This window comes from Salmo salar, chromosome ssa19 (genome assembly GCF_905237065.1).
Source record: "Salmo salar chromosome ssa19, Ssal_v3.1, whole genome shotgun sequence".
NCBI lineage: Eukaryota > Metazoa > Chordata > Actinopteri > Salmoniformes > Salmonidae > Salmo > Salmo salar.
In genome coordinates, this window is record NC_059460.1 from 45,719,452 (window position 1) to 45,742,588 (window position 23,137).

The window sequence follows — 23,137 nt, forward strand, 5'->3', positions numbered from 1 at the left end:
TACCCCCACTTGTTTTAGGGGCCTGGGGATTATGTAGAAGGACTATGCTCAGTTTGGGTGACTTTTTAAAAGGACTTTCTACTCCAAAATGAAGGGAAAAAATATATTTCCACCTCCCAGAAATTAAACAATTTACCCATGTTACATTTAGCCCCACTCTCCCCTATGCACTCACAGGGAATAGCAGTGGTAACTTACTTAACCATGCCACTGCTAAAAACTCTTGGTTTAAAATGTTGCAGTTAACTTTAGGAGTTAAAAGTAGGAATGGAATGCTGGGGTCCCCTTTTTAACAAAGGCCATTAACTTCTGTTTTCCCTGCAATTGCAAGAATTGTCATGCATTGACTTCTTGTCAGAATGCATGTTTCCCTCCCTATAGCACTCGTAACTTGTTCCTCAAGGAATATTTATCTTGCATAAAACACACAACAAGCTGACTAGGTAAATAGATCAATCTGACAACCTCAGAGTAGAGTAGTTTTTCTATTCATTACTTGTTTTGTTTGCAGAGCAAAATTAAATGTGGACTGTAATTTTGTCATGGCGCACCACCACAGCTAAACAACTGCTGCGGAAACACTGCAAAGCACAACCCTCAATACAGTTTCTCTTCTTTCCACCCATGCACTCTTTCTTTCAGCTTTCATATGCCTCTTCTCTTTTTACACTCTCCTGTATCATCTAGCCAGACATTGCAGAGGCACATTCAGTCAGCTAGTCCAGCTGGCACTGAGCTGTTGCTGAGCTAGACCAAGATTCAGTGTAGGGCAGCGAGAGATGAGACAGGCTAGCCAGGCATTAGGATGCTGAAGCGGTGTCACACAGGCTCTGACGTCCGGGTGTGTTTGTGTGTGTGTCCATGTCTACAGGATTTTCTGCTTCTTGACTCTGGAGAATTGTCCATTTATTTATAGCTGTGTGGGATGTGGAGCTTGAAAACAAAGCTGAGCTCAAATTAGGTGTGTCTGTAGAGTGTGGGAAAAGATTGGGTTCCCACTGACATTAGGTGTGACTGTTCCTCTGCAGCTGGCTTCCCTTCCATTGTAACCCTAACCCACTGACATTAGATATGGCTGTTCCTCTGCAGCTGGCTTCTCTTCCATTGTAACCCTAACCCACTGACATTAGATATGGCTGTTCCTCTGCAGCTGGCTTCTCTTCCATTCTAACCCTAACCCACTGACATTAGATATGGCTGTTCCTCTGCAGCTGGCTTCCCTTCCATTGTAACCCTAACCCACTGACATTAGATATGGCTGTTCCTCTGCAGCTGGCTTCCCTTCCATTGTAACCCTAACCCACTGACATTAGGCATGGCTGTTCCTCTGCAGCTGGCTTCCCTTCCATTGTAACCCTAACCCACTGACATTAGGCATGACTGTTCCTCTGCAGCTGGCTTCACTTCTGTTGTAACCCTAACCCACTGACATTAGGCATGACTGTTCCTCTGCAGCTGGCTTCACTTCTGTTGTAACCCTAACCCACTGACATTAGGCATGACTGTTCCACTGCAGCTGGCTTCACTACTGTTGCGCATAACAAAACTGAAAAATGTATATATATATAAACACAACAATTTCAGATGTTACAGTTCATCTAAGGAAATCAGTCAATTTAAATGCATTCATTAGGCACTAATCTATGGATTTCAGATGACTGGTCATACAGATATGCATCTGTTGGTCACAGATGCCTTAAGAAAAGGAAAACCAGTCAGTATCTGGTGTGACCACCATTTGCCTCATGCAGTGCAGTGCAACACATCTCCTACGCATAGAGTTGATCAGGTTGATTGTGGCCTGTGGAATGTTGTTCTACTCCTCTTCCATGGCTGTGCGAAGTTGCTGGATATTGGCGGGAATTGGAACATGCTGTCGTACCCATCGATCCAGAGCATCCCAAACATGCTCAGTGGGTGACATGTCTAAGTATGCATGCCATGGAAGAGCTGGGACATTTTCAGATTTCAGGAATTGTGTACAGATCCTTGCGACATGGGGCTGTGCATTATCATGCTGAAACATGAGGTGATGGCGGCGGATGAATGGCACAACATTGGACCTCAGTATCTCGTCAAAGTACCTCTGAGCATTTAAATTGCCATCGATAAAAATGCAATTGTGTTCGTTGTCCGTAGCTTATGTCTGCCCGTACCATAACCCCACTGCCACCGTGGGGCACTCTGTTCACAACGTTGACATCAGAAAACTGCTCGCCCACACGACGCCGTACATGTGGTCTGCGGTTGTGAAGCCGGTTGGACATAGTGCCAAATTATCTAAAATGATATTTTTTTAATTTTAATTATTATTTAAAACAATATATATATAAATTAATATTTGTTATAATGACAATTACAATAATACTGAATGAACAATGAACACTTTAATTTTAACTTAATATAATACAAAAGTAAAATCATTTTAGTCTCAAATAAATAATGAAATATGTTCACTTTGGTTTAAATAATGCAAAAACAGTGTTTGGAGAAGAAAGTAAAAGTGCAATATATGCCATGTAAAAATGCTAACGTTTAAGTTCCTTGCTCAGAACATGAGAACAGAACATATGAAAGCTGGTGGTTCCTTTTAACACGAGTCTTCAATATTCCCAGTTAAGAAGTTGTAGGTTGTAGTTATCATAGGACTAGTTCTCTCTCTATACCATTTGTATTTCATATACCTTTGACTATTGGATGTTCTTATAGGCACTTTAGTATTGCCAGCCTGATCTCAGGATTAGATAGGCTTGAAGTCATAAACAGCGCTGTGCTTCAAGCATTGCTAAGAGCTGCTGGCAAATGCAGGAAAGTGCTGTTTGAATGAATGCTTACGAGCCTGCTGCTGCCTACAACCGTTCAGTCAGACTGCTCTATCTAATCATAGACTTAATTATAATATAATAACACACAGAAATACGAGCCTTAGGTCATTAACGTGGTCAAATCCGGAAACAATTATTTAGAAATCAAAACGTTTTCTTTCAGTGAAATACGGAACTGTTAAGTATTTTATCGACCGGGTGGCAACCCGAAGTCTAAATATTGCACTTCCATTGCACAACCTTCAAAGTTATGTCAATTATGTAAAATTCTGGCAAATTAATTACGGTCTTTGTTAGGAAGAAATGGTCTTCACACAGTTCACAATGTGCCAGGCATCCCAAACTGCTGCAAATACCCTGACTCTGCTTGCACAGAACGCAAGAGAAGTGACACAATTTCCATAGTTAATATTTCCTGCTCACAGGAATTTATTTTAACTAAATATGCAGGTTTAAAAAATATATACTTCTGTATTGAATTTAAGAAAGGCATTGATGTTTATGGTTTGGTACATTGGTGCAACGATTGTGCTTTATTTGCGAATGCGCTTTTGTTAAATCATCACCCGTCTGGCGAAGTTGAAGTAGGCTGTAATTCGATGCTAAATTAAAAGGCACTGCATTGATTATATGGAACGCAGGACAAGCTAGTTAACTACACATGGTTGATGATATTACAAGTTTAACTAGTGATTATGTTAAGAGTTTTTTTTATAAGCTTAGTTTAATGCTAGCTAGCAACTGACCTTGGTTCCTTGCAGCCACAAGGTCCTTTTGATGCTGCACTCGCGTAACAGGTGGTCAGGCTGCCACGCAGTCTCCTCATGGATTGCAATTTATTGCAATGTAATGCCGATTACAGATTGTTATGAAAACTTGAAATCGGCCCTAACATCTAGACGTTCCGCTAGCGGAACACCTGCTCCAATATCGAATGATGGGCGTGGCGCGAAATACAAAGTCCTCGAAAATCCGAAAACTTCAATTTTTCAAACATATTACTATTTTACACCATTTTAAAGACAAGACTCTCCTTTATCTAACCACACTGTCCGATTTCAAAAAGGCTTTACAGCGAAAGCAAAACATTAGATTATGTCAGCAGAGTACCCAGCCAGAAATAATCAGACACATTTTTCAAGCTAGCATATAATGTCACAAAAAACAAAACCACAGCTAAATGCAGCACTAACCTTTGATGATCTTCATCAGATGACAATCTTAGGACATTATGTTATACAATACATGCATGTTTTGTTCAATCAAGTTCATATTTATATCAAAAACCAGCTTTTTACATTAGCATGTGACGTTCAGAACTAGCATTCCCACCGAACACTTCCGGTGAATTTACTAAATTACTCATGATAAACGTTCACAAAAAACATAATTATTTTAAGAATTATAGATACAGAACTCCTTTATGCAATCGCGGTGTCCGATTTTAAAAATAGCTTTTCGGTGAAAGCACATTTTGCAATATTCTGAGTAGATAGCTCGGCCATCACAGGCTAGCTATTTTGACACCCACCAAGTTTAGCCCTCACCAAAGTCAGATTTACTATAAGAAAAATTGGATTACCTTTTGCTGTTCTTCGTCAGAATGCACTCCCAGGACTTCTACTTCAATAACAAATGTTGGTTTGGTTCCAAATAATCCATAGTTATATCCAAATAGCGGCGTTTTGTTGTGCGTTCAAGACACTATCCGAAGGGTGACGCGCCCGGCGCGTTTCGTGACAAAATATTCCATTACCGTACTTCGAAGCATGTCAAATGCTGTTTAAAATCCATTTTTATGCGATTTTTCTCGTAAAAAAGCGTTAATATTCCGACCGGGAGTCGTTGTTTTTGTTCAAAGACTGAAAATAAAAACATGGAGTCGTCTCGTGCACACGCGCCCCAGTCTCATTGTTCTCAGATCGACCACTTACCAAATGCGCTACTGTTTTTCAGCCATGGCCTGCAAAGTCATCATTCAACGTTCTGGCGCCTTCTGAGAGCCTATGGGAGCGTTAGAAAATGTCACGTTACAGCAGAGATCCCCTGTTTTGGATAGAGATGACAAAGAAGGCCAAGAAATGGTCAGAGAGGGCGCTTCCTGTTTGGAATCTTCTCAGGTTTTGGCCTGCCAAATGAGTTCAGTTATACTCACAGACACCATTCAAACAGTTTTAGAAACTTTGGAGTGTTTTCTATCCAAAGCTAATAATTATATGCATATTCTAGTTTCTGGGCAGGAGTAATAATCAGATTAAATCGGGTACGTTTTTTATCCGGCCGTGAAAATACTGCCCCCTATCCATAAAAAGTTAATCGGCCATGCCGATTGTTCGACCTCTGATCTCTGCTGTATCTCTGCTCATTTACAACCGTGTCCTATTGGCTTCAGTTAGTTTAGCTCATTAGTGACGATAATTCTACTGTACAGTTTAGCTGTGCATAGGACCAAGGCAAAGCAGCTAGCATGGTACTGCTCTGTTTCAGCTGTTATGGGCAGCCAAGCTGTGTGTACAAGGTGCTTTTTGTACCATAAATGTCCATGAATTTCTGACTTTTGAAGTGTTTGAATCATTCTTGACTGTAATGTGATTTGTGGATTCAAATGATATATTTTGTGTGTGTGTGTGTGTCAGGAGGAGGGGGGGGTGGGGACCCTGGGCTTGTCCACTGGTCAGGCTCTGGGAACACTGAGGGACCAGCTCACCACCCTGCTTGACCAGCACCAGACCACAGGCCGTGGCAAACAACCCACTGCACAGGTAGATACCACCGCACACACTCACATACATACACATTGACGCGCACACACACACTTTGTTGTAGAGCGTAATGAGCTGTTTTGTTTGTTGATGTTATTTTAGGAGCAGTGGGTGAAAAGCTTCCTTCACCATGGCAACCGCCACTCCTGTCTCCATTGGCCGGGAGCCGCCCTCACACTGCTGGTGGTGGTGGGACTTCTCTGTTGTTATGGCAACCAGCCGCACGGCAGGTGTGTTTGACTGTAGAGCTGGGACAATAGACAGAACATTATCCACACAGACCATATCGTTCATTACGATAAGTAGCCTATACTAGAGAAATGTGAATTAAGTGTGTTAATATGGGTGATTGTTAATGGGACAGTTGGTGGCTACAACCATCAGACTAGTAGTTTAAAGGATCATTTGAATAAACGGTGGTGCACATTCAAGTTATAAGCTTAGCATTCTCTTTATTGTTATGGCATCAATTCAGGCAATATATCGCGGTATGGATTTGTGTCCATATGGTCTAATTTTATTTGATTGTGGGTGTTGTTTAGACTGGAACGTGTGGGTGTTGTTTAGACTGGAACGTGTGGGTGTTGTTTAGACTGGAACGTGTGGGTGTTGTTTAGACTGGAACGTGTGGGTGTTGTTTAGACTGGAACGTGTGGGTGTTGTTTAGACTGGAACTTAAACCCAAAGGTTCCTATCAGAGCTACCTCACGGTAAAATAAGATTGAAACACAGGAATCCCCAACAGTCTCAATGCTATCATATCTCTCCTTTTCTCCTCTCTGTAGTTCTGGGATAGAGCTGGTGAACGCTGCGGCCCTCCTCATGCTCTTCACGCTGAGCTTCATGCTGATTGGTCGACAGCAGAGGCTGAGGAGAACTGAGATGGTACACCGACTCAACAGCATCATCAATCAGCTCAACGGTGAGAGAAAAGGGGGGATGGCGCAAGAAGGAGATGGGATGAGAGTTGACAGTTGGAGATTTAAATGGAGGGAAAACGTTAAGCAATAAACACTTTTACTTGAGGTTGGCAAGTTTACACCATTCTCGTTTTATGATCCTATCTTTTAATTTCCCCTTCCACCCTCTCTCTCCCGCCTCCAGGCTACCTGTCGGGCTGGGCAGATTTGGGTGAGGGGATGAGGTGGTCTCCCTCCCTTTACCCTGACCTGTACACCCCCTCCTCCCCCTCCTGGTCACTCCACTGGACCTACCGCGACTCCAACCTGGTCAACCTGCCTGTGTCCCTACTGGTGGAGGGAGACGTCATAGCACTACGGCCAGGACAGGAGACATTCGCTTCTCTCAGAGGCATCAATGTACGGCGAGAGGGAAAGAGGGGGGTGGAGAGAGGGAGGGAGGCGTAGATGGTAAAGGTGAGAGAGGAGGTGGATACTGCTTATGTGGATGTCTCACCTGTATCTCCCTTCTCCAGGATGACGATCATATAGTTCTGGAGCCAGGTGACATGTTCCCACCTCGTTCCCCCCCTCCCTCCCCCCGGGGGGACCAGAAGAGGGGTCCCCAGAGCCCCCAGCAGCACCGCCTCTTCAGGGTGGTCCGCACGCCCATCCTCGACAGCGTCAGGTGGGCAATGCATCCTCTTGAGGCTAAACAGTCTGACAAACTTTGATTTTGAGGTGAACGGGTTTGAGGTAATAATTCACCACTTTCTAGTTTGCTATCCAACAATTCTTGGTCCAAGAATTCAACTCGAGGAGAAAGTTTGCGCAAATCATGAATGATCATCTAGAGTCAAAGGAAACCTGAAATTGTCCCGTGATTGTGACATCTCAGTGTGTCATTTTGAAGCAGTTTAAAGATACTGGGCAGGTTTCCCAGACCCACATTAAGTCTAATACTGGTCTAAACTGCATGTTTGTTGTTGTCCAAGATGAGGCTCAAACCGTCTCATGACGTCATCTGAAATGACTGACACCCCTGGCTGAATCCACCTCTGTGCTTTACAGGAACAGTCTGGACCTGGCTCTGTCTCGACCAATCACAGCCCTGGATAACGAGAGGTTCACCGTTCAGTCCATCATGGCCAAGTTCGCCTGCCCTATTGTACTGGTGAGGAAAGCAAACACAGTTTCTTAATTAAAGCCACTTGATGTTGTCCCTCATGTTATCCCTCTCTCCTCCTATAGATGGCGTTCTTGGTTGTGAATACAGTGCGTTATTTCTTTGACGCCCCTAGCCTCACTCCTGGACGCTTCAACTTCATCCAGCTGCAGGTATGGCGACTGAACACCTCTTCCTGACCGTGCCCCTTCTCCATATTTATAGCAGGGTTGGCTAACCAGTGGGGGCGGAATCTCTTCAAACCTATAAAATATTCCTATTGTAATAAGTGTTGTGTTCCAGCTGATGGGAGTGCTGCCCATCCTTCCCCTGCTGTTTCCTGTCATGTGGGTGCTGGTCAACACCTATGGAGAGGCTAGCGTCCTGGCTGAGTCCAGCAGAGCTTCTCCTACTGGCCTGGTGAGAAACACATACACAAGCGCCATGCGAGACACAGAGAGATGCCTCCTGTGTGGTTTAACTAGCCTCTTCTCTCGCCCCAGCTTGCTAAGTTCTCCGAGGACACTTTAAGCAGCTACACTGAAGTGGTGTCCTCCCAGGTATAACTCCTCAAGTCCTACCCCTGTCTCCCCCCTCACTCCCTTGTCCCCGTCCTCACGCTGCCCGCCCTCGCCCCTGCACCCACCACTGTGAAACCCTGTAGCTCACACACACCCGCCTCACTCATCTTCTTTTGTTGTTTGGGACTCCAATCATATATTTGGTTTTGCATTGTTTATCCCTAATGTGATTGATTTTCTTCAACTGGCATGAGATCTCTTGTCTCTTTGGAATTTCTATTGGTTCTCTCTCGCTGTCAGCCAATCAGTCTTTCTCCGATCATCCCTAATGGAAGGGCAAATTTGACTCATGTAGTTTGGGCAATTTTTCATCATACCATTTCTTCAGCCAATCACGTAACCCTTCGACTCCCCCCACAAACGGCAGTACTCACCGCCCCCACCTCTACGTTACTGACACATTGGCCCAGTCCAGAACTAACCCCTTCCCTGCTATAGGGCTTGGTTCTGGATCGGCCTTTCCCATGAGCCTGCCACTTCTGTCCTCTAGCTTGCAATGCATGATGGGGAAACTCTACCTCACTAGCTGTGTACTTCAACTCTCAAACGACTTCCTTTACTCAAATGCCTTACTTGATGAACATTAATCTGGAAATGGTCAGAAGGACCTGGTAGAAATATAATTTCTTAAGAAAAGGACTTAAGGAAAGGAAGCATCTGAGAGTATTGGGTCATAATCCCTGATTGCATCGCCTGGACTGTAGTCAGACTGAAGACATCTAAAATGACGTCTACAAATACTGTGTTTACTCACATTTAGGTTTCAACCATTTTGGGAAAGATGAAGGTGTTCTAGAGGTGTTTTATTTTCCACTTTTCCACTAGTTATATACCGTGCCTTCAGAAAATATACAGACCCCATGACTTATTCCACATTTTGTTGTGTTACAGCCTGAATGCAAAATGGATTAAATATATTTTGTTTACACACAACATCCCATAATGACAAAGTGAAAACATGTTTTTAAAATGTTTGCACATTTATTCACACCACTGAGTCAATGCATATTAGAAGCACCTTTGGAATCGATTACAGCTGTGAGTCTTTCTGGGTAAGTTTCTAAGAAGAGCTTTGCACACCTGGATTGTATAATTGCACATTATTCTTTTTGAAATTCTTCAAGCTCTGTCAAGTTGGATGTTGATCATTGCTAGACAGCCATTTTCAAGTTGATTTAAGTCAGCTGTAACTAGGCCACTCAGGAACAATCAATGTTGTCTTGCTAAGCAACTCATGTAGATCTGGCCTTGTGTTTTAAGTTATTGTCCTGCTGAAAGGTGAATTCATCTCAGTGTCTGGTGGAAAGCAGACTGAACCAGGTTTTCCTCTAGGATTTTGCCTGTGCTTAGCTCCTTTGTTTTATTTTTATCACCAATCCTTAATGATTACAAGTACTGTAATTTCCGGACTATTAAGCGCACCCACTGAATTTAAAAAATATATTATTTTGAACATAAATAAGCCGCACATGTCTATAAGCCGCAGGTGCCTACCGGTACATTGAAACAAATGAACTTTACACAGGGTTTAACGAAACATGGCTTGTAACAAAAATAAATAGGCTTTAACGAAACATGGCTTGTAACAAAAATAAATAGGCTTTAACGAAACACGGCTTGTAATAAAAAATTTGCAGTAAGCTTTAGTTGTCTTTTTGCACTGAGTCAATTCCTCACGCTGCTGTTTCCAACGTCTTATCATCGACTCATTAAGACCAAGCTCCCATGCAGCAGCTCTATTTCCTTTTCCAACAGCCAGATCAATCGCCTTCAACTTGAAAGCTGCATCATATGCATTTCTCCATGTCTTTGCCATGATGAGCGTGACAAAATGACTACCGTAATCAGAATGATGGGAAGTTTGAGAGCGCTCGATTTAATCTAAACAGTAAACAAAAAAGATGTTTGAGCTTAACCCGTTCGGCAATTTCATTGGTCTAATGAAAGCTTCATGCCGTCAAAAAACTGAGCACGTCACAGAACGTGTTTTTTTTTCTGAAAAAAAAAATTTTGAAAGCGGGAAAAATCCATATATTAGCCGCGTCATTGTTTAAACCGCGAGGTTTAAAGCCTGGGAAAAAAGTTGCGGCTTATAGTCCGGAATTTGCGGTATATCCATAACATGATGCAGCCACCACTATGTTTGAAAACATGGAGCGTTGTAATCAGTAATGTGTTGGATTTGTCCCAAACATAATGCTTTGTATTAATTGCTTTTCCACATTTCATGCAGTTTTACTTCAGTGTCTTGTTTGCAAACAGGATGCATGTTTTGGAATATTTTTCATTCTGTACAGGCTTCCTTCTTTTCACTCTGTCATTTAGGTTAGTATTAGGATTGTGACGTAAATACAATTTTCTCCTATCACAGCCATTAAACTCTAACTGTTTTGAAGTCAACATTGGCCTCATGGTGAAATCCCTGAGGGGTTTCCTTCCTCTCCGGCAACGGAGTTAAGAAGGACATCTGTATCTTTGTAGTGACTTGGGGTGTTGATACACCATACAAAGTGTAATTAACTTCACCATGCTCAAAGGGATATTCAGTATCAGCTTTTAAATCTTTTTTTTACACATCTACCAATTGGTGCTCTTCTTTGTGAGGCATTGGAACACCTCCCCAATCTTTGTGGTTGAATCTGTGTTTGAAATTCACTGCTCAACTGAAGGACTTTACACATATGTGTTGGTTACAGGGATGAGGTAGTCATTGAAAAATCATGTTAAACACTATTATTGTACACACAATGAGTCATTTTTTTTATTCATTGGTAAACAATTCTTTAAACATAATTCCATTTTGACATTATGGGGTATTGTGTGTAGGCCAGTGATACAAAATCTCAATTGAATCCATTTTGAATTCCGGCTGTAACACAACAACATGTGGAATAAGTCAGGAGGTTTGAATACTTCCTGAAGACACTGTATCTACCTCAATTACCACTGTAGCCCACTATACTGTAGATTATATTGCCTGCAAAATTGTATCAACTATATATTTTTTTTAGTGGGTGAAATTGCTATCTAGTCTAAATGTGTGTTTGTGTGTGTGCAGGAGATGCTGCGGTGTGTGTGGAGACACCTGGTGGGTGTGCTGAAGGGAGAGTCACAGACACTCTGCTACACTTCCAGCCTGCTACACACACTTGGCTCTGTCACTGTAAGTGTGTGTGCGTGTGTGCATTTGTGTGTGTGTGTGTGTGCATTTGTGTGTAACTCGCTCTCTTTCTCTCTCTAGGTGTTGTGTTGTGTGGATAAACGGGGTGTATTATCCTGGCCTAACCCCAGTCCAGAGACGGTGCTGTTCTTTAGTGGTCGCGTGGAGCCGCCTCACAACGACAGTCAAGAAGACCTGCGAGACGACCTCTCTGTCAACTCCGAGGACCGGGACGAGGTGGGTGTGTGTGTGTGGGTGGCATGTCGTATCTTCCTATATACCGGTATGGATACATTTACTTCACTGTTTCTAACAGTATTTCAATGTTTGGTTAAATGTGATACGCCACTCCGCTGTGTGTAACGTCCGTTTTTATAGTTTCCTCCGCTACTTGAGTCGTCTCTCACCATGCCCCACCACCTGTCACTCAAGGAGTGCAGTTGTTCTCGACCACAAGTCCGCTTGACGCTCACTGTTCAGTCTGCATGGTCAATGCAGCAGATGAAACAAGACGTTGACGACAACGATGCTGCTTTCCGCTTTGGCTATTTCAGCCACGCCCGTTGCTGACAGGTGTATAAAATCGAGCACACAGCTATGTAATCTCCATTGGCAGTGGAATGGCCTTACTGAAGAGCTGTGACTTTCAACTTTGCACCGTCATAGGATGCCACCTTTCCAACAAGTCAGTTGGTCACACAGTGCCCTTCTAGAATTGCTGTGTGCTTGATTTTTATACATCTGTGTTAGAATAATTTGATATCTTGATGATAATAATCAATAATCAATTCGCCTTGACTAATGCCCAAGGTTTGTAAGACAATGGGTTAAATAATTAGGCAAGGACTCAGCTTTCTGCAAAAGGTTTCTGTAGCTTTATTCATGAGAACGTTCTGAGGTCAGGATAACAAAACAGTCATTTTATAGTTCTTGCTTACTTACGCACATGCATTTACACACAAACTGTTGGTGACCTGCATCCCCCATTGACTTCTCACACTGTTTATCACTACCTAGCTCAGCTTGTTCCTTTCCCTCAAGGTTAGGAACCCTTTGAAGTTTTACTCCCTTTACCATCTGTCCCCTGCTCTCTACACTAATTACATACACACACATTTCTTTCCCTCTCCAGTGGTTCCTGGACTTTCTGGAACTAATCAGACCAATCGATCATTACATTGATTATTCATTAACCATGCTGTATGACTAATAATTCATCATGGTTTATTGATTCATTTACCTTTATTAGATAATTCTCTTATCAATCTGTCAGCAACGAGTGTGGCTGAAATAGCCGAAACCACACATTTTAAGGGGTGTCCACGTACTTTTGTATACATAGTGTATATTAGTATGTTTTTTTTTTTTTTTTTGTATTTAAAAAAAAAAAAATATCTAACATTAGTCCAAAAAAATTCTTCCACTTTGACATTAGAATATTTTGTGTAAATTGTTGTCAAAAAATGACAAGTCCATTTGAATCCCACTTTGTGAGACCGCAAAATGTGGGAAAAGTCCAGGGGTGTGAATACTTTCTGAAGGCTCTGTAGTTCCCATTGTCTTCCGTGAGATGGCGCTATCTGACGTGAGACAATGATCTAGTTCCTGTGAGACTCGTTTGATAGGTGTGTCTTTTCAGCAGTGGTGGTAAAGGTAAAGATACCTTAATAGAAAATCACTCAGTAAAATACTTCTTGAGTAAAAGTATTTTTTTAAATATACTTAAGTATCAAAAGTAAAATTATGAATAATTTCACATTCCTATTAAGGAAACCAGACGGCACGATTTACGATTTTTTTTATTTTACGGATAGCCAGGGGCACAGTCCGACATAATTTATAAACAAAGTGTTTCGTGAGTCCACCAGATCAGAGGCAGTAGGGATGACCTGGGATGTTCTCTTGATAAGTTTGTGAATTGGACCATTTCTGTCCTGCTAAGCATTCAAAATGTAATAGTACTGAGAAAAATAGTATGGAGAAAAAACACATTTTCTTTAGGAATATAGTGACCTAAAAGTTGTGAAAAATATACCCCAAAAAACTACTTAAGTATTTATTTACTTTATTTTAACTTGAGTACTTTCAATCACTGAAAAGCAGTGGTGTAAAGAGTGATGTCTGATTGGCTGTTCATCCTGTCCGTCAGACACAGGAGGGGGAGGCTCTGCTGTGTATGCCAATGATGGATGGGTATGAGCCCAGCGAGACGTCACATGACACTGGCTGTTCGCAAGCACGGGAGACACACACACGCACCAAACACCCCTCAGGATCTAATGTCAGCTTCAGCCATGACACAGATGGTGGGGATCAGGGCCCTGAACAGGTAAAACACACACACACACACACACATCCTGTATATCATTCTCTTGTCATCTTACTACACAGCATTTCTCTCCCCTTTCTCTCACCACCCCTCTCTCAGGACATGGTGGGTTGCTGTGACAATGACGCGGAGGACTACGTGTGTGACTACCACCTGGAGATGTTGAGTCTGTCTCAGGACCAGCAGAACCCGGTGAGTATCCAGTTTGACGAGCAGGGCTGGCAGTGCCACCTGCCCAGCCTCAAGCCCCTGGGCCTCAACATCCTGCTCAACCTGTGCAACGCCAGCGTCACCCAGCAGCTCTGCCGCTTCTCCGACCACCTCAGTAACCTGGCGCTGCAGGAGAGCCACGGGGCCGTGCTGCCCGTCCACGTGCCCTGGGGACTGTGTGAGCTGTCCAGGCTTATAGGTGAGGAGAGGAAGAGAATCACACAGAAAACTATACATTTACTCTGTGAACTCCAGACTCATACACACTGACCCCTTCTCTTTCTTCCTGGGTTTCTCTCAGGGTTCACTCCTGGAGCGAGGGAGCTGTTTAAACAGGAGAACCACCTAGCTCTGTACCAGATGCCCTGTGGGGAGAAGGCCAAGGAGTCTGTCCCTCGACGCCAACATAACTTTACCAAGAGACAACCTCCCATCAGCCACCTCATCTCCCTCTTCATAAGAGACTCCTCTTCCAGTGAGAATAGCTCAATTTGTATTTAATTTTTTTCTCTATAACTCTTTTGTTCTTTGTATTTTTCCCCTCGCACTTATCTCTCTTACCCTCCCTCTCCTTTAACCCTTGACCTCTTTCTTGGAATCGTTTTGTTGCACCTCTGTGACCCCTGAACTATCACCTCTAGATAACGTCCAGATGTTGTCTCACGGCTCAGCTGACCTCATCCTGGAGGCCTGCACTGATGTCTGGGACGGAACCGACATCTACCCCCTCTCTGGCTCCGACAGGTCAGAACAGCCTAATAACAGCCTTATGGCAGCCTCATGAAAACCATTATTAACCCTTTATATGGTAACCCCTCTACAGGAAGAAGGTTCTGGACTTCTACCAGCGGGCCTGTCTGTCGGGATACTGCTCTGCTTTTGCCTACAAGCCCATGCAGGTGTCTCTGTCCAACCAGCTCAATGGGAAATGTGTGGAACTAGCCCCCGGACCCAACCTCTTCTCTGGGGTAGAACTGCCCTCCACCACCCCTATCAAACATGTCTCCCGCAGGAACTCCTGGAGCTCTGATGGTGAGGGAGGGAGGGAGGGAGGGAGGGAGGGAAGAGTTGAGGATGCAGGAAGGGAGATGCTGCTACACTTACAGATGTGTTTTGTACCTTAGTGTAACTTTTGCTTGGATGTATTTTTGTGTTGTCCCCCTCTTCTCTCTCTCTCTCCATAGAGGGTATAGGAGGTGTGGAGAAGGACGACTGTGTTCAGGCTCTGAGTGGTCAGATCTTCATGGGGATGGTGTCATCCCAGTTCCAGGCTCGTCTGGACACCGTCAGGCTCATAGACGCTCTGGTCACCGCCTGCATACGCTTCGTCTACTTCTCTATGGAGGACGAACTACGCAGCAAGGTGTGTGTGTCTGTGGGTTTGCTGAGATGTATGTGATGATGATGATGATGCCGGTGATGATGATGATGATCTGTCTGTTTTGTGAATGTGGTAGGTGTTTGCAGAGAAGATGGGCCTGGAAACAGGGTGGAACTGTCATATCTCTCTGACCCCAAACAGAGACAGTCCCTGTGACGGCGCCCCCAACAGCCCCGGCCAGTACTCCGTACACGATGACCATCAAGACTCTAGAGATGAGGCAGAAGGGCTGCTGTTACCGGAGGAGGAGACCACTGATGTCCCCAGCTTCCTGGAGGACTGCAACCGGGTACAGGAACAAGTACTGTTTGTCTTCCCTCGTCTGTCCCTTCCCCCTGTCTCATGCTAATCCTTCTGTCTCCCTCCAGGCCAAGCTACCTCGTGGTATCCACCAGGTTCGTCCTCACCTGAAGAACATTGACAACGTGCCTCTGTTGGTACCCCTCTTCACCGACTGTACCCCAGAGAGTGAGTCTGAACATCTCCACTTACATGAAACAAGCTTTTCTGTTTTTCAAAAACCGTAGTATTGGTTTCCGAGACATTCCTATATTTTAATATACAAATCAATTGACCACTGTATAGGAGTGTATTGTATCACAAGATATGCAATGTAGTTATGCGTGTTACAGCTACGCATGTGTGAGTGCTCTAAATCTCTCACTGTGTGTAGCCATGTGTGAGATGATCAAGATCATGCAGGAGAACAGAGAAGTGACATGCTGCCTGGGGAGCTCTGCTAACTTCCGCAACAGCTGCCTCTTTCTACAGAGTGACCTCAGGTACACACACACACACACACACACACGTAATCACATGTCACAAACACAGCAGCTGCTGCCTAGTTCATTTATAAATAGTCTTTGATGTGCGTCCATAAGTACACTTACAACCACATAATATTGCTGGACTTAATGACAGTATGGAGAGGAATGCAGATCACACACACGCTGTTTCCTAACCCCCCCCCCCAGCATCGCCCTGGACCCCCTGTACCCGTCGCGGTGTTCGTGGGAGACGTTTGGCTACGCTATAGGAGCAGGGCTGAACGGGGAGGTGGAGGGTCTGTCTCCTCTCAGTCTGTCTGGTCAACTCAACACCCTGGCCTGTTCTGTCACCTTCCACCAGGGGGAGTCTGTCAGCATGGTCAAACTCATAGAACAGGTGAGACACACACCAGAGGATGTGAGTGGAGCTGGAGCAGAGCATGAGTAATTTTTCTGGCACGTGGAGAGCATAAAAGTGTTTTTTTAAAAGTGTCGTCCTTCTCTCCCGCTCTGATTTCTATTGTATTTATTTAGCCTACCCCATTACTAATGCACAGAGCTGTGGATGAGTCAACCAAGAACTAGGTCACACAGCCTGTATAATTGATGGCAAGACGATGAATGAACCCATGCTGCAGCACCAGAGACGTTTTCATTTCTATACAGGCTATTCTTTTTTTTTTTTATGAAGAAAGGAGTACGTTTGGAACAATACTAAAGATGTCTATTGACTGTAAAATGTGAGCGCAACAGAACCAGTTATGGCTGAAGTATCTGATCATCAATAGATTAGAGAAATAGCTATTTGTTTTTTAACACGGTGGCCACAGCCTACCATCAGGTAGATTCTTGTTTAATAGCCTACGACATGTTGAAATGTTGAAGCTTCTTACGACAGCCTACTTCAAAACCAAATGGTACATAGTCACAAAAGTAGATGGGGTGTTTTGTTAAATGATATTTTTAAACAAAATGAATTGAGCGAATTTGGAGCTGCATTTTTTGGGGAGGGAGTTCTGAGCGTTTTTTTAAATTTCGCAACTTTTTAATTTTTTTTGCATGGTGGGGGACGTTGGGTGACAAGTGGGATTTCCGACCACATTCTCGCTCTCTCTCTCTCATGACATTTCAGGACTTTTTGGGGAGTAAAAATGTATTGCCATTCAAAATCCTATTTTCCCTAACCTTTATTTAACCTTAACCCCAAACCTAACCCTTAAGACTAAAATAGCATGTTAACAAATTCAGGACCTGAAAAAAGTACAGACTTTCCAAATTATTCTTGTTTTCCTACCTTGTCGGAACATTCTAGTTCTGATGAGGTAGCGAAACATGTACAGACACACAAAGATACAATATATTTATTTGACAAGTTATGATTCCTTTCCAGGCACGTCACACTACCTACACCATCCGCAAGAGCTTCCTGTTCCTGTTGCAGTGTCAGCTGACCCTGGTCCTCATCCAGGTGAGAGGACACCTGTACAGCCAATTAATTTCAACTATAATAAAAGAACTGAGGATGCAACAGTTAAACCTGAATATTTGATTCCGTTATTGTTTCCCCTCCCGTTGGTGTAGTTTCTGGCCTGCCTAGCCCAGCTCCCTCCTCCTATGAACATCACTGACATCCTGTGGTTGTCCTGCTTCAGCTGTCCATTGCTCAGGTACCACCACTACCAACCATAGAGATTTCACACTCGTGTTATATAGTACAACAGTAGACTTACATGATACTAACCATGTCTCTGTGTGTTGTGTTGGCAGTGTTTCATTCTTAGGAAAGCCACCAGACAGTTCTGTGATGAATGTGGCCACAGGGAAGAACCAAGATGCCATCCCTAGAAAGGTACTATACCCGCACCGGCCCTGTTTCAGACATATTTCTATTTTTTATTTCACCTTTATTTAACCAGGTAGGCTAGTTGAGAATAAGTTCTCATTTACAACTGCGACTTTGCCAAGATAAAGCGTAGCAATTCGACACATACAACAACACAGAGTTACACATGGAATAAACAAAACATACAGTCAATAATACAGTAGAACAAAAGAAAACAAAAAGTCTATATACAGTGAGTGCAAATATTACTTCACGCTATGCTAATTTTGTGAGGATTGTCATGATTTGCCAACTCCAAATATGCTGAGTCAGATGCTTATTATTGATACACTACATACCAAAAGTATGTGGACACCTGCTGGTCTAATCTCATTCCAAAATCATGGGCATTAATATGGAGTTGGTCCCCCCTTTGCTGCTATAACAGCCTCCATTCTTCTGGGAAGTTTTTCCACTAGATGTTAGAACAGTGCTGTGGGGACTTGCTTCCATTCAGCCATGAGCATTAGTGAGGTCTGGCACTGATGTTGGGAGATTAAGCCTGGCTCGCAGTCGGTGTTCCAATTCATCCCAAAGATGTTCGATGGGGTTGTGGTCAGGGCTCTGTGCATGCCAGTCAAGTCACACCGATCTCACCAGACCATTTCTGTATTGACCTTGTTTTGTGCACAGGGGCATTGTTATGCTGAGACAGGAAAGGGCCTTCCCCAAACTGTTGCCACAAAGTTGGAAGAATCGTCATTGTATGCTGTAGCGTTAAGATTTCCCTTCACTGGAACTTGAAAAAAAAACATGAAAAACAGCCCCAGACCATTATTCCTCCTCCACCAAACTTTACAGTTGGCACTATGCATTGGGGCAGGTAGCGTTCTCCTGGCATCCGCCGAACGCAGATTCGTTCGTCGGACTGCCAGATGGTGAAGTGTGATTCATAACATTTCCACTGCTCCTGAGTCCAATGGTGCTGAGCTTTACACCACTCCAGCCGACGCTTGGAATTGAGCATGGTGATCTTAGGCTTGTGTGCGGCTGCTCGGCCATTGAAACCCATTTCATGAAGCGCCCGACGAACAGTTCTTGTGCTGACATTGCTTCCAGAGGCAGTTTGGAACTGGGTAGTGAGTGTTGCTTCACACTTCAGCACTCTGCTGTCCCATTTTGTGAGCTTGTGTGGCTTACCACTTTGCGGCTGAGCCGTTGTTGCTCCTAGAAGTTTCAACTTCACAATAACAGCACTTACAGTTGACGAGGCAGCTCTAGAAAGGCAGAAATGTGACACTGACTTGTTGGAAAAGTGGCGTCCTATGACAATGCCACATTGAAAGTCACTGAGCTCTTCAGTAAGGCCATTGTACTGCAATATTTGTCTGTCGAGATTGCGTGGCTGTGTGCTCCATTTTAATAGCTGAAATAACCAAATCCTCTCATCTGAAGGGGTGTCCACATACACTATATATACAAAAGTATCTTACTCATGACGTCTACCATAGCATTCCTTTTAACATCTTGATTTGTGTACATATACTTCCTGCAGACGCAGACCTACTTCCTGGGTTGTTTCCTGTTGAAGTTTGGCCTGACCGTGTGTGCCTACCTGCTAGGCTTTGGCTTCACGCTGCACGAGGTCTGCCTGAGGACCAACAACCTGACGCTGGCAGAGAACACCACCATCAACTGTACTGATATCCTTAGTGTCAGTTCAGCTCGAGACGCTCCCCATTGGTTCAGAGAGCTGTCCAACGGCCTGTTGCTCACTCAGAAGGTCATGGCTGGGTTCCTGGCCCTGCACACCGGTAGGAGGAGCTCTCGGTGAACTCTCACCCCTGCATCTGTTAAGTCAGGATGCATCCTAAATGGCACCATATTCCCTATATAGTGCACTACTTTAGACCAGAGCTCTATGGCACCATATTCCCTATATAGTGCACTACTTTAGATCAGAGCCCTATGGCACCATATTCCCTATATAGTGCACTACTTTAGACCAGAGCCCTATGGCACCCTATTTCCTATATAGTGCACTACTTTTAACCAGGGTGTGATATAGGGAATAGGTTTCCATTTCAGACGCAGCCTCTGACTTCTGTTCTGCCCCTGGATAATCATGTCTTTGTGTCTTCCCTTCCTCTTTTCCAGTGGTCATCTCGCTAAGTTACGTCCATCGCTCCCAGCCTCTGTGGAAGAAGAACCCTTTCAGCAACACCTGGTGGTGCCTCACTGTCCTTGTAGTGTAAGTGTGTGTAGCCTAACTGTTTCCAACAACTACGAAGCGGCAGCTGCAATAGATATGTTTGTTTTTGTTGGCATCCATCTGATACTCTCACTCTTCCCCTCCCTTCCTCCCCACCTCCAGTCTGTTGGGTCAGATGGTACAGGCCACGGTGGACTACAAGCTGTGGCAGGACAGGTCGGGTTCTTTGACCTTTGGCCTGAAGGACATCCCCATGCTGGCCTGGCTGTTGGTCTCCCTGTCCTGCCTGGTGGTAGTGCTGCTCAACGAGGCCGTCAAACTACACGAGATACGGTAAGATGGAGGAAGGAAGGGGTGAGAGGAGGAGTAGGAGGGGTATGATGGGAGAAAGATTGCGGAAAAGACAAAGGGTTGAAAGTAGAGGATTGTGGGATGGAGGATGATGTCATGTGGGGGGAGAATGGTTCTCATGTGTTGATCTTTCCATTCCTTCTGTCTGCAGGGTGAGGGTTCGCTACCAGAAGAGACAGAAGCTACAGTTTGAGACTAAACTAGGGATGAACTCTCCCTTCTGATTGACAATTAACAGAGGGGCGTGGCAATGCATGCTGTGAACCAATCAGCCCACTGGGAAAAGATGAGGCACCAGAATCTGGAGGAGGTCGAAGTTGTCCCTAACCACTGACACAGGGTCAGATGGTTCTCATCCCTCTGTTAGGATTGGAGACAGGGTTATCTGATTCTAGATCTGTGGTTTAGGGGAACTTCTACCTTAAACCCAGAATCAAACTCCTCATGAGTGCCCATTGACTTGAACCCAGGATCACTCAACCCACCTCAACCTGAAAGCACTTTGCCTAGCAGGTCCTCCAAACCGCTACACGTGCTGGGTGGTTTAGCACTGCGAAAATCCAATCTTTTTTATTTTTTAGATTTAAATTATATTGTATCATTGTTATGTTAAAAAAAAAAAGGAAAATCCCAAAGAATGTTCTTTCCTTTTTTGCTTTTAAAAGAAAGACAGCATAGAAATGTGAATAATTTATTATAGAGTGGAATGTTTTTTTAACGCATGGGGAAAGTTTTACAGTAGCCCCTACTTGAGTTTAGGGAAGGGGGTATTTTCTCCTTGTCTCTGATACTGGCTCACATGGGGATTATCACACTTCAGCATGTCTCCCCCTTTCACGTGAATCCCAATACCATAGTAGAGTACAATAGCCTTCACCTTGAATGTAGTCAGTCATTACAGCCACTTGCTGCTGTATATCTGAACGCCAAGCAGTGCTAAAAGGAACGGATGCTGTATCTAGTAACATGGCCCAGATCCTGGTCTGGGACAACGTCCTGGTCCTAAATCTGTCAAATAATTGGCATTGATAGACCTGAAAAGCCTGCCATCAGGTGATGTCTGGAGTCCACAATGTAGTGCTAACCCTGTGGATTCACGTGAACCAGTTTCTGAAAGGTTCTGTTCACCATACTAAGGATTTCTTAACAAGACTCTTTATAGCCCAGCCTTCTAGCCATATAATGAACGTGGCATGTTCTTAACCAGGATCCAAGAGGAATATCCCTTGTGATTTTCCTTCCTAACAAATGTTTCCTTTGTTTCACCCACACGATCCGACTCCCGAGCTAAGCCAAGGGCAATCATGCTCTAATGCAATAAGTAATGAAGATTAATTTACTATAAACAAGTAGAACCGAATTAGTCTCTTTCTAGGTAAATTGTATTTTGAAGAATGTGCTAGCCTGCCACTTTGAAACTCATGTACTGTAAGAAAGGGATTTATGGTTTAATAATCATCAATCATCCTAGACTGGTTTGATCCTTGTGTACATACTGTTTTTCCCGCCAGAGTTCTACTGAGGGACTGTGGTCTACTCAGCTAATAAGGTTTTGTCAGTGGTGTTGTAGACTTGAATAACCTCTAGGGTTCTAGAGCATCCCAGGGTATCCTGAAGGTGCTTCATGTCATCCAGTTGTCTTTTTTTACTAGCTTGTGTGCTTGTTTCTGCATTCGACAACAACAATGCGCAAGCTGACATAGTCTGCGATTCATTCCGATCACGCTTATAGACAATGCTGCTTTCAATTCAATGTTACCGCGTTCGTGAAGATCCCATTTAAGGTAAAAGCTGCAGATCTCGGCTCATTTGGAAATGACCTACGTCAAGCGGCGAATGGTGGTTTCAGATTGAATCCCGGCCTAGAAGCAGAGTTAGTGAGACCCACCAGGCTACCTGTCTGTGTTGGGTGATCATATCAGTAGACCCATTTGAACTCTACAAATGATGACTAGCTCCAGATTGATCAGCCACTGCTGTTCTATTTTCATTTTTGTTGTATCTTATTTTTACAGCTTGATGTGTTGATCTTCTTGTCCTTGTTTCCCAAATGGCACCCTATGCACTTCGGTCTGGAGTTTTTCCCTGGTTGTATCACATGGTCAGAAAAAACTCCTGTGCCCCAGTCAAACTGTATATAAATGTATACATTTGATAATGCGTGCGCCACACCTCTCGACTTCTCACCACGTGCTCTGGTATTGTTTACCCGTCTTTGTTTTGAATGCGGGCTACAATGCTCATGTTATATTGACTAGGAGTCGGGGCAGGGCCCAAGATGGCATAAAAACATGGTGCCTACCTTTTTAGATTAACACCTCAGGATCGGGCCTTGCACACTTGTGGTCTTCATAGGCTCCCTTTGGTTGGAGCGTACTTACTTTTTAAGTACACTATTTCATAGAAGAGTTGGTAGTTGCATGGTCTGCTAGATCTGTGTGTGAGGGTAGATATAATGTAAAAGCACTGAACTACTTAGAATTCCTTATTGAATGAACAACGTAGCTATCTTACGAGGGAAAACAGACTGAAGATGTTGATTTTTATACAGTAGAATGCATAAGTACATTTCAATCCATGATTTTTTTAATGTATTTCCCATTTATGTATATGGACACACCTACTCATTCAAGGGGTTTCTTTATTTGTACCATGTTCTACATTGTAGAATAA

General features: G+C 43.8%; 1 protein-coding gene across 4 annotated transcripts in view; it reads left to right on the plus strand.

Moving 5' to 3' along the window:
- LOC106578893 (transmembrane protein 94) overlaps positions 1-22,840 on the plus strand; it is a 34,777-nt gene extending 11,937 nt beyond the window's left edge. For 3 of the 4 annotated variants that reach the window (XM_045702373.1, XM_014158131.2, XM_045702372.1), the window contains exons 3-30: positions 5,462-5,587; positions 5,690-5,817; positions 6,373-6,509; positions 6,692-6,906; positions 7,023-7,174; positions 7,558-7,660; positions 7,738-7,824; positions 7,955-8,071; positions 8,155-8,211; positions 11,291-11,395; positions 11,474-11,629; positions 13,542-13,721; positions 13,821-14,130; positions 14,233-14,406; positions 14,573-14,675; positions 14,755-14,963; positions 15,116-15,294; positions 15,389-15,601; positions 15,681-15,780; positions 15,986-16,094; positions 16,287-16,476; positions 17,470-17,547; positions 17,661-17,746; positions 17,847-17,928; positions 19,457-19,715; positions 20,059-20,152; positions 20,276-20,446; positions 20,616-22,840. In XM_045702373.1, the coding sequence (XP_045558329.1) occupies positions 5,462-5,587; positions 5,690-5,817; positions 6,373-6,509; positions 6,692-6,906; positions 7,023-7,174; positions 7,558-7,660; positions 7,738-7,824; positions 7,955-8,071; positions 8,155-8,211; positions 11,291-11,395; positions 11,474-11,629; positions 13,542-13,721; positions 13,821-14,130; positions 14,233-14,406; positions 14,573-14,675; positions 14,755-14,963; positions 15,116-15,294; positions 15,389-15,601; positions 15,681-15,780; positions 15,986-16,094; positions 16,287-16,476; positions 17,470-17,547; positions 17,661-17,746; positions 17,847-17,928; positions 19,457-19,715; positions 20,059-20,152; positions 20,276-20,446; positions 20,616-20,688 (3,993 nt within the window). In that variant the 3' untranslated portion in view covers positions 20,689-22,840. The remainder of the gene's footprint in view (positions 1-5,461; positions 5,588-5,689; positions 5,818-6,372; positions 6,510-6,691; positions 6,907-7,022; positions 7,175-7,557; positions 7,661-7,737; positions 7,825-7,954; positions 8,072-8,154; positions 8,212-11,290; positions 11,396-11,473; positions 11,630-13,541; positions 13,722-13,820; positions 14,131-14,232; positions 14,407-14,572; positions 14,676-14,754; positions 14,964-15,115; positions 15,295-15,388; positions 15,602-15,680; positions 15,781-15,985; positions 16,095-16,286; positions 16,477-17,469; positions 17,548-17,660; positions 17,747-17,846; positions 17,929-19,456; positions 19,716-20,058; positions 20,153-20,275; positions 20,447-20,615) is intronic. The other variant, XM_014158132.2, reaches the window with a different exon arrangement.
- The last annotated feature ends 297 nt before the right edge of the window (positions 22,841-23,137 follow it).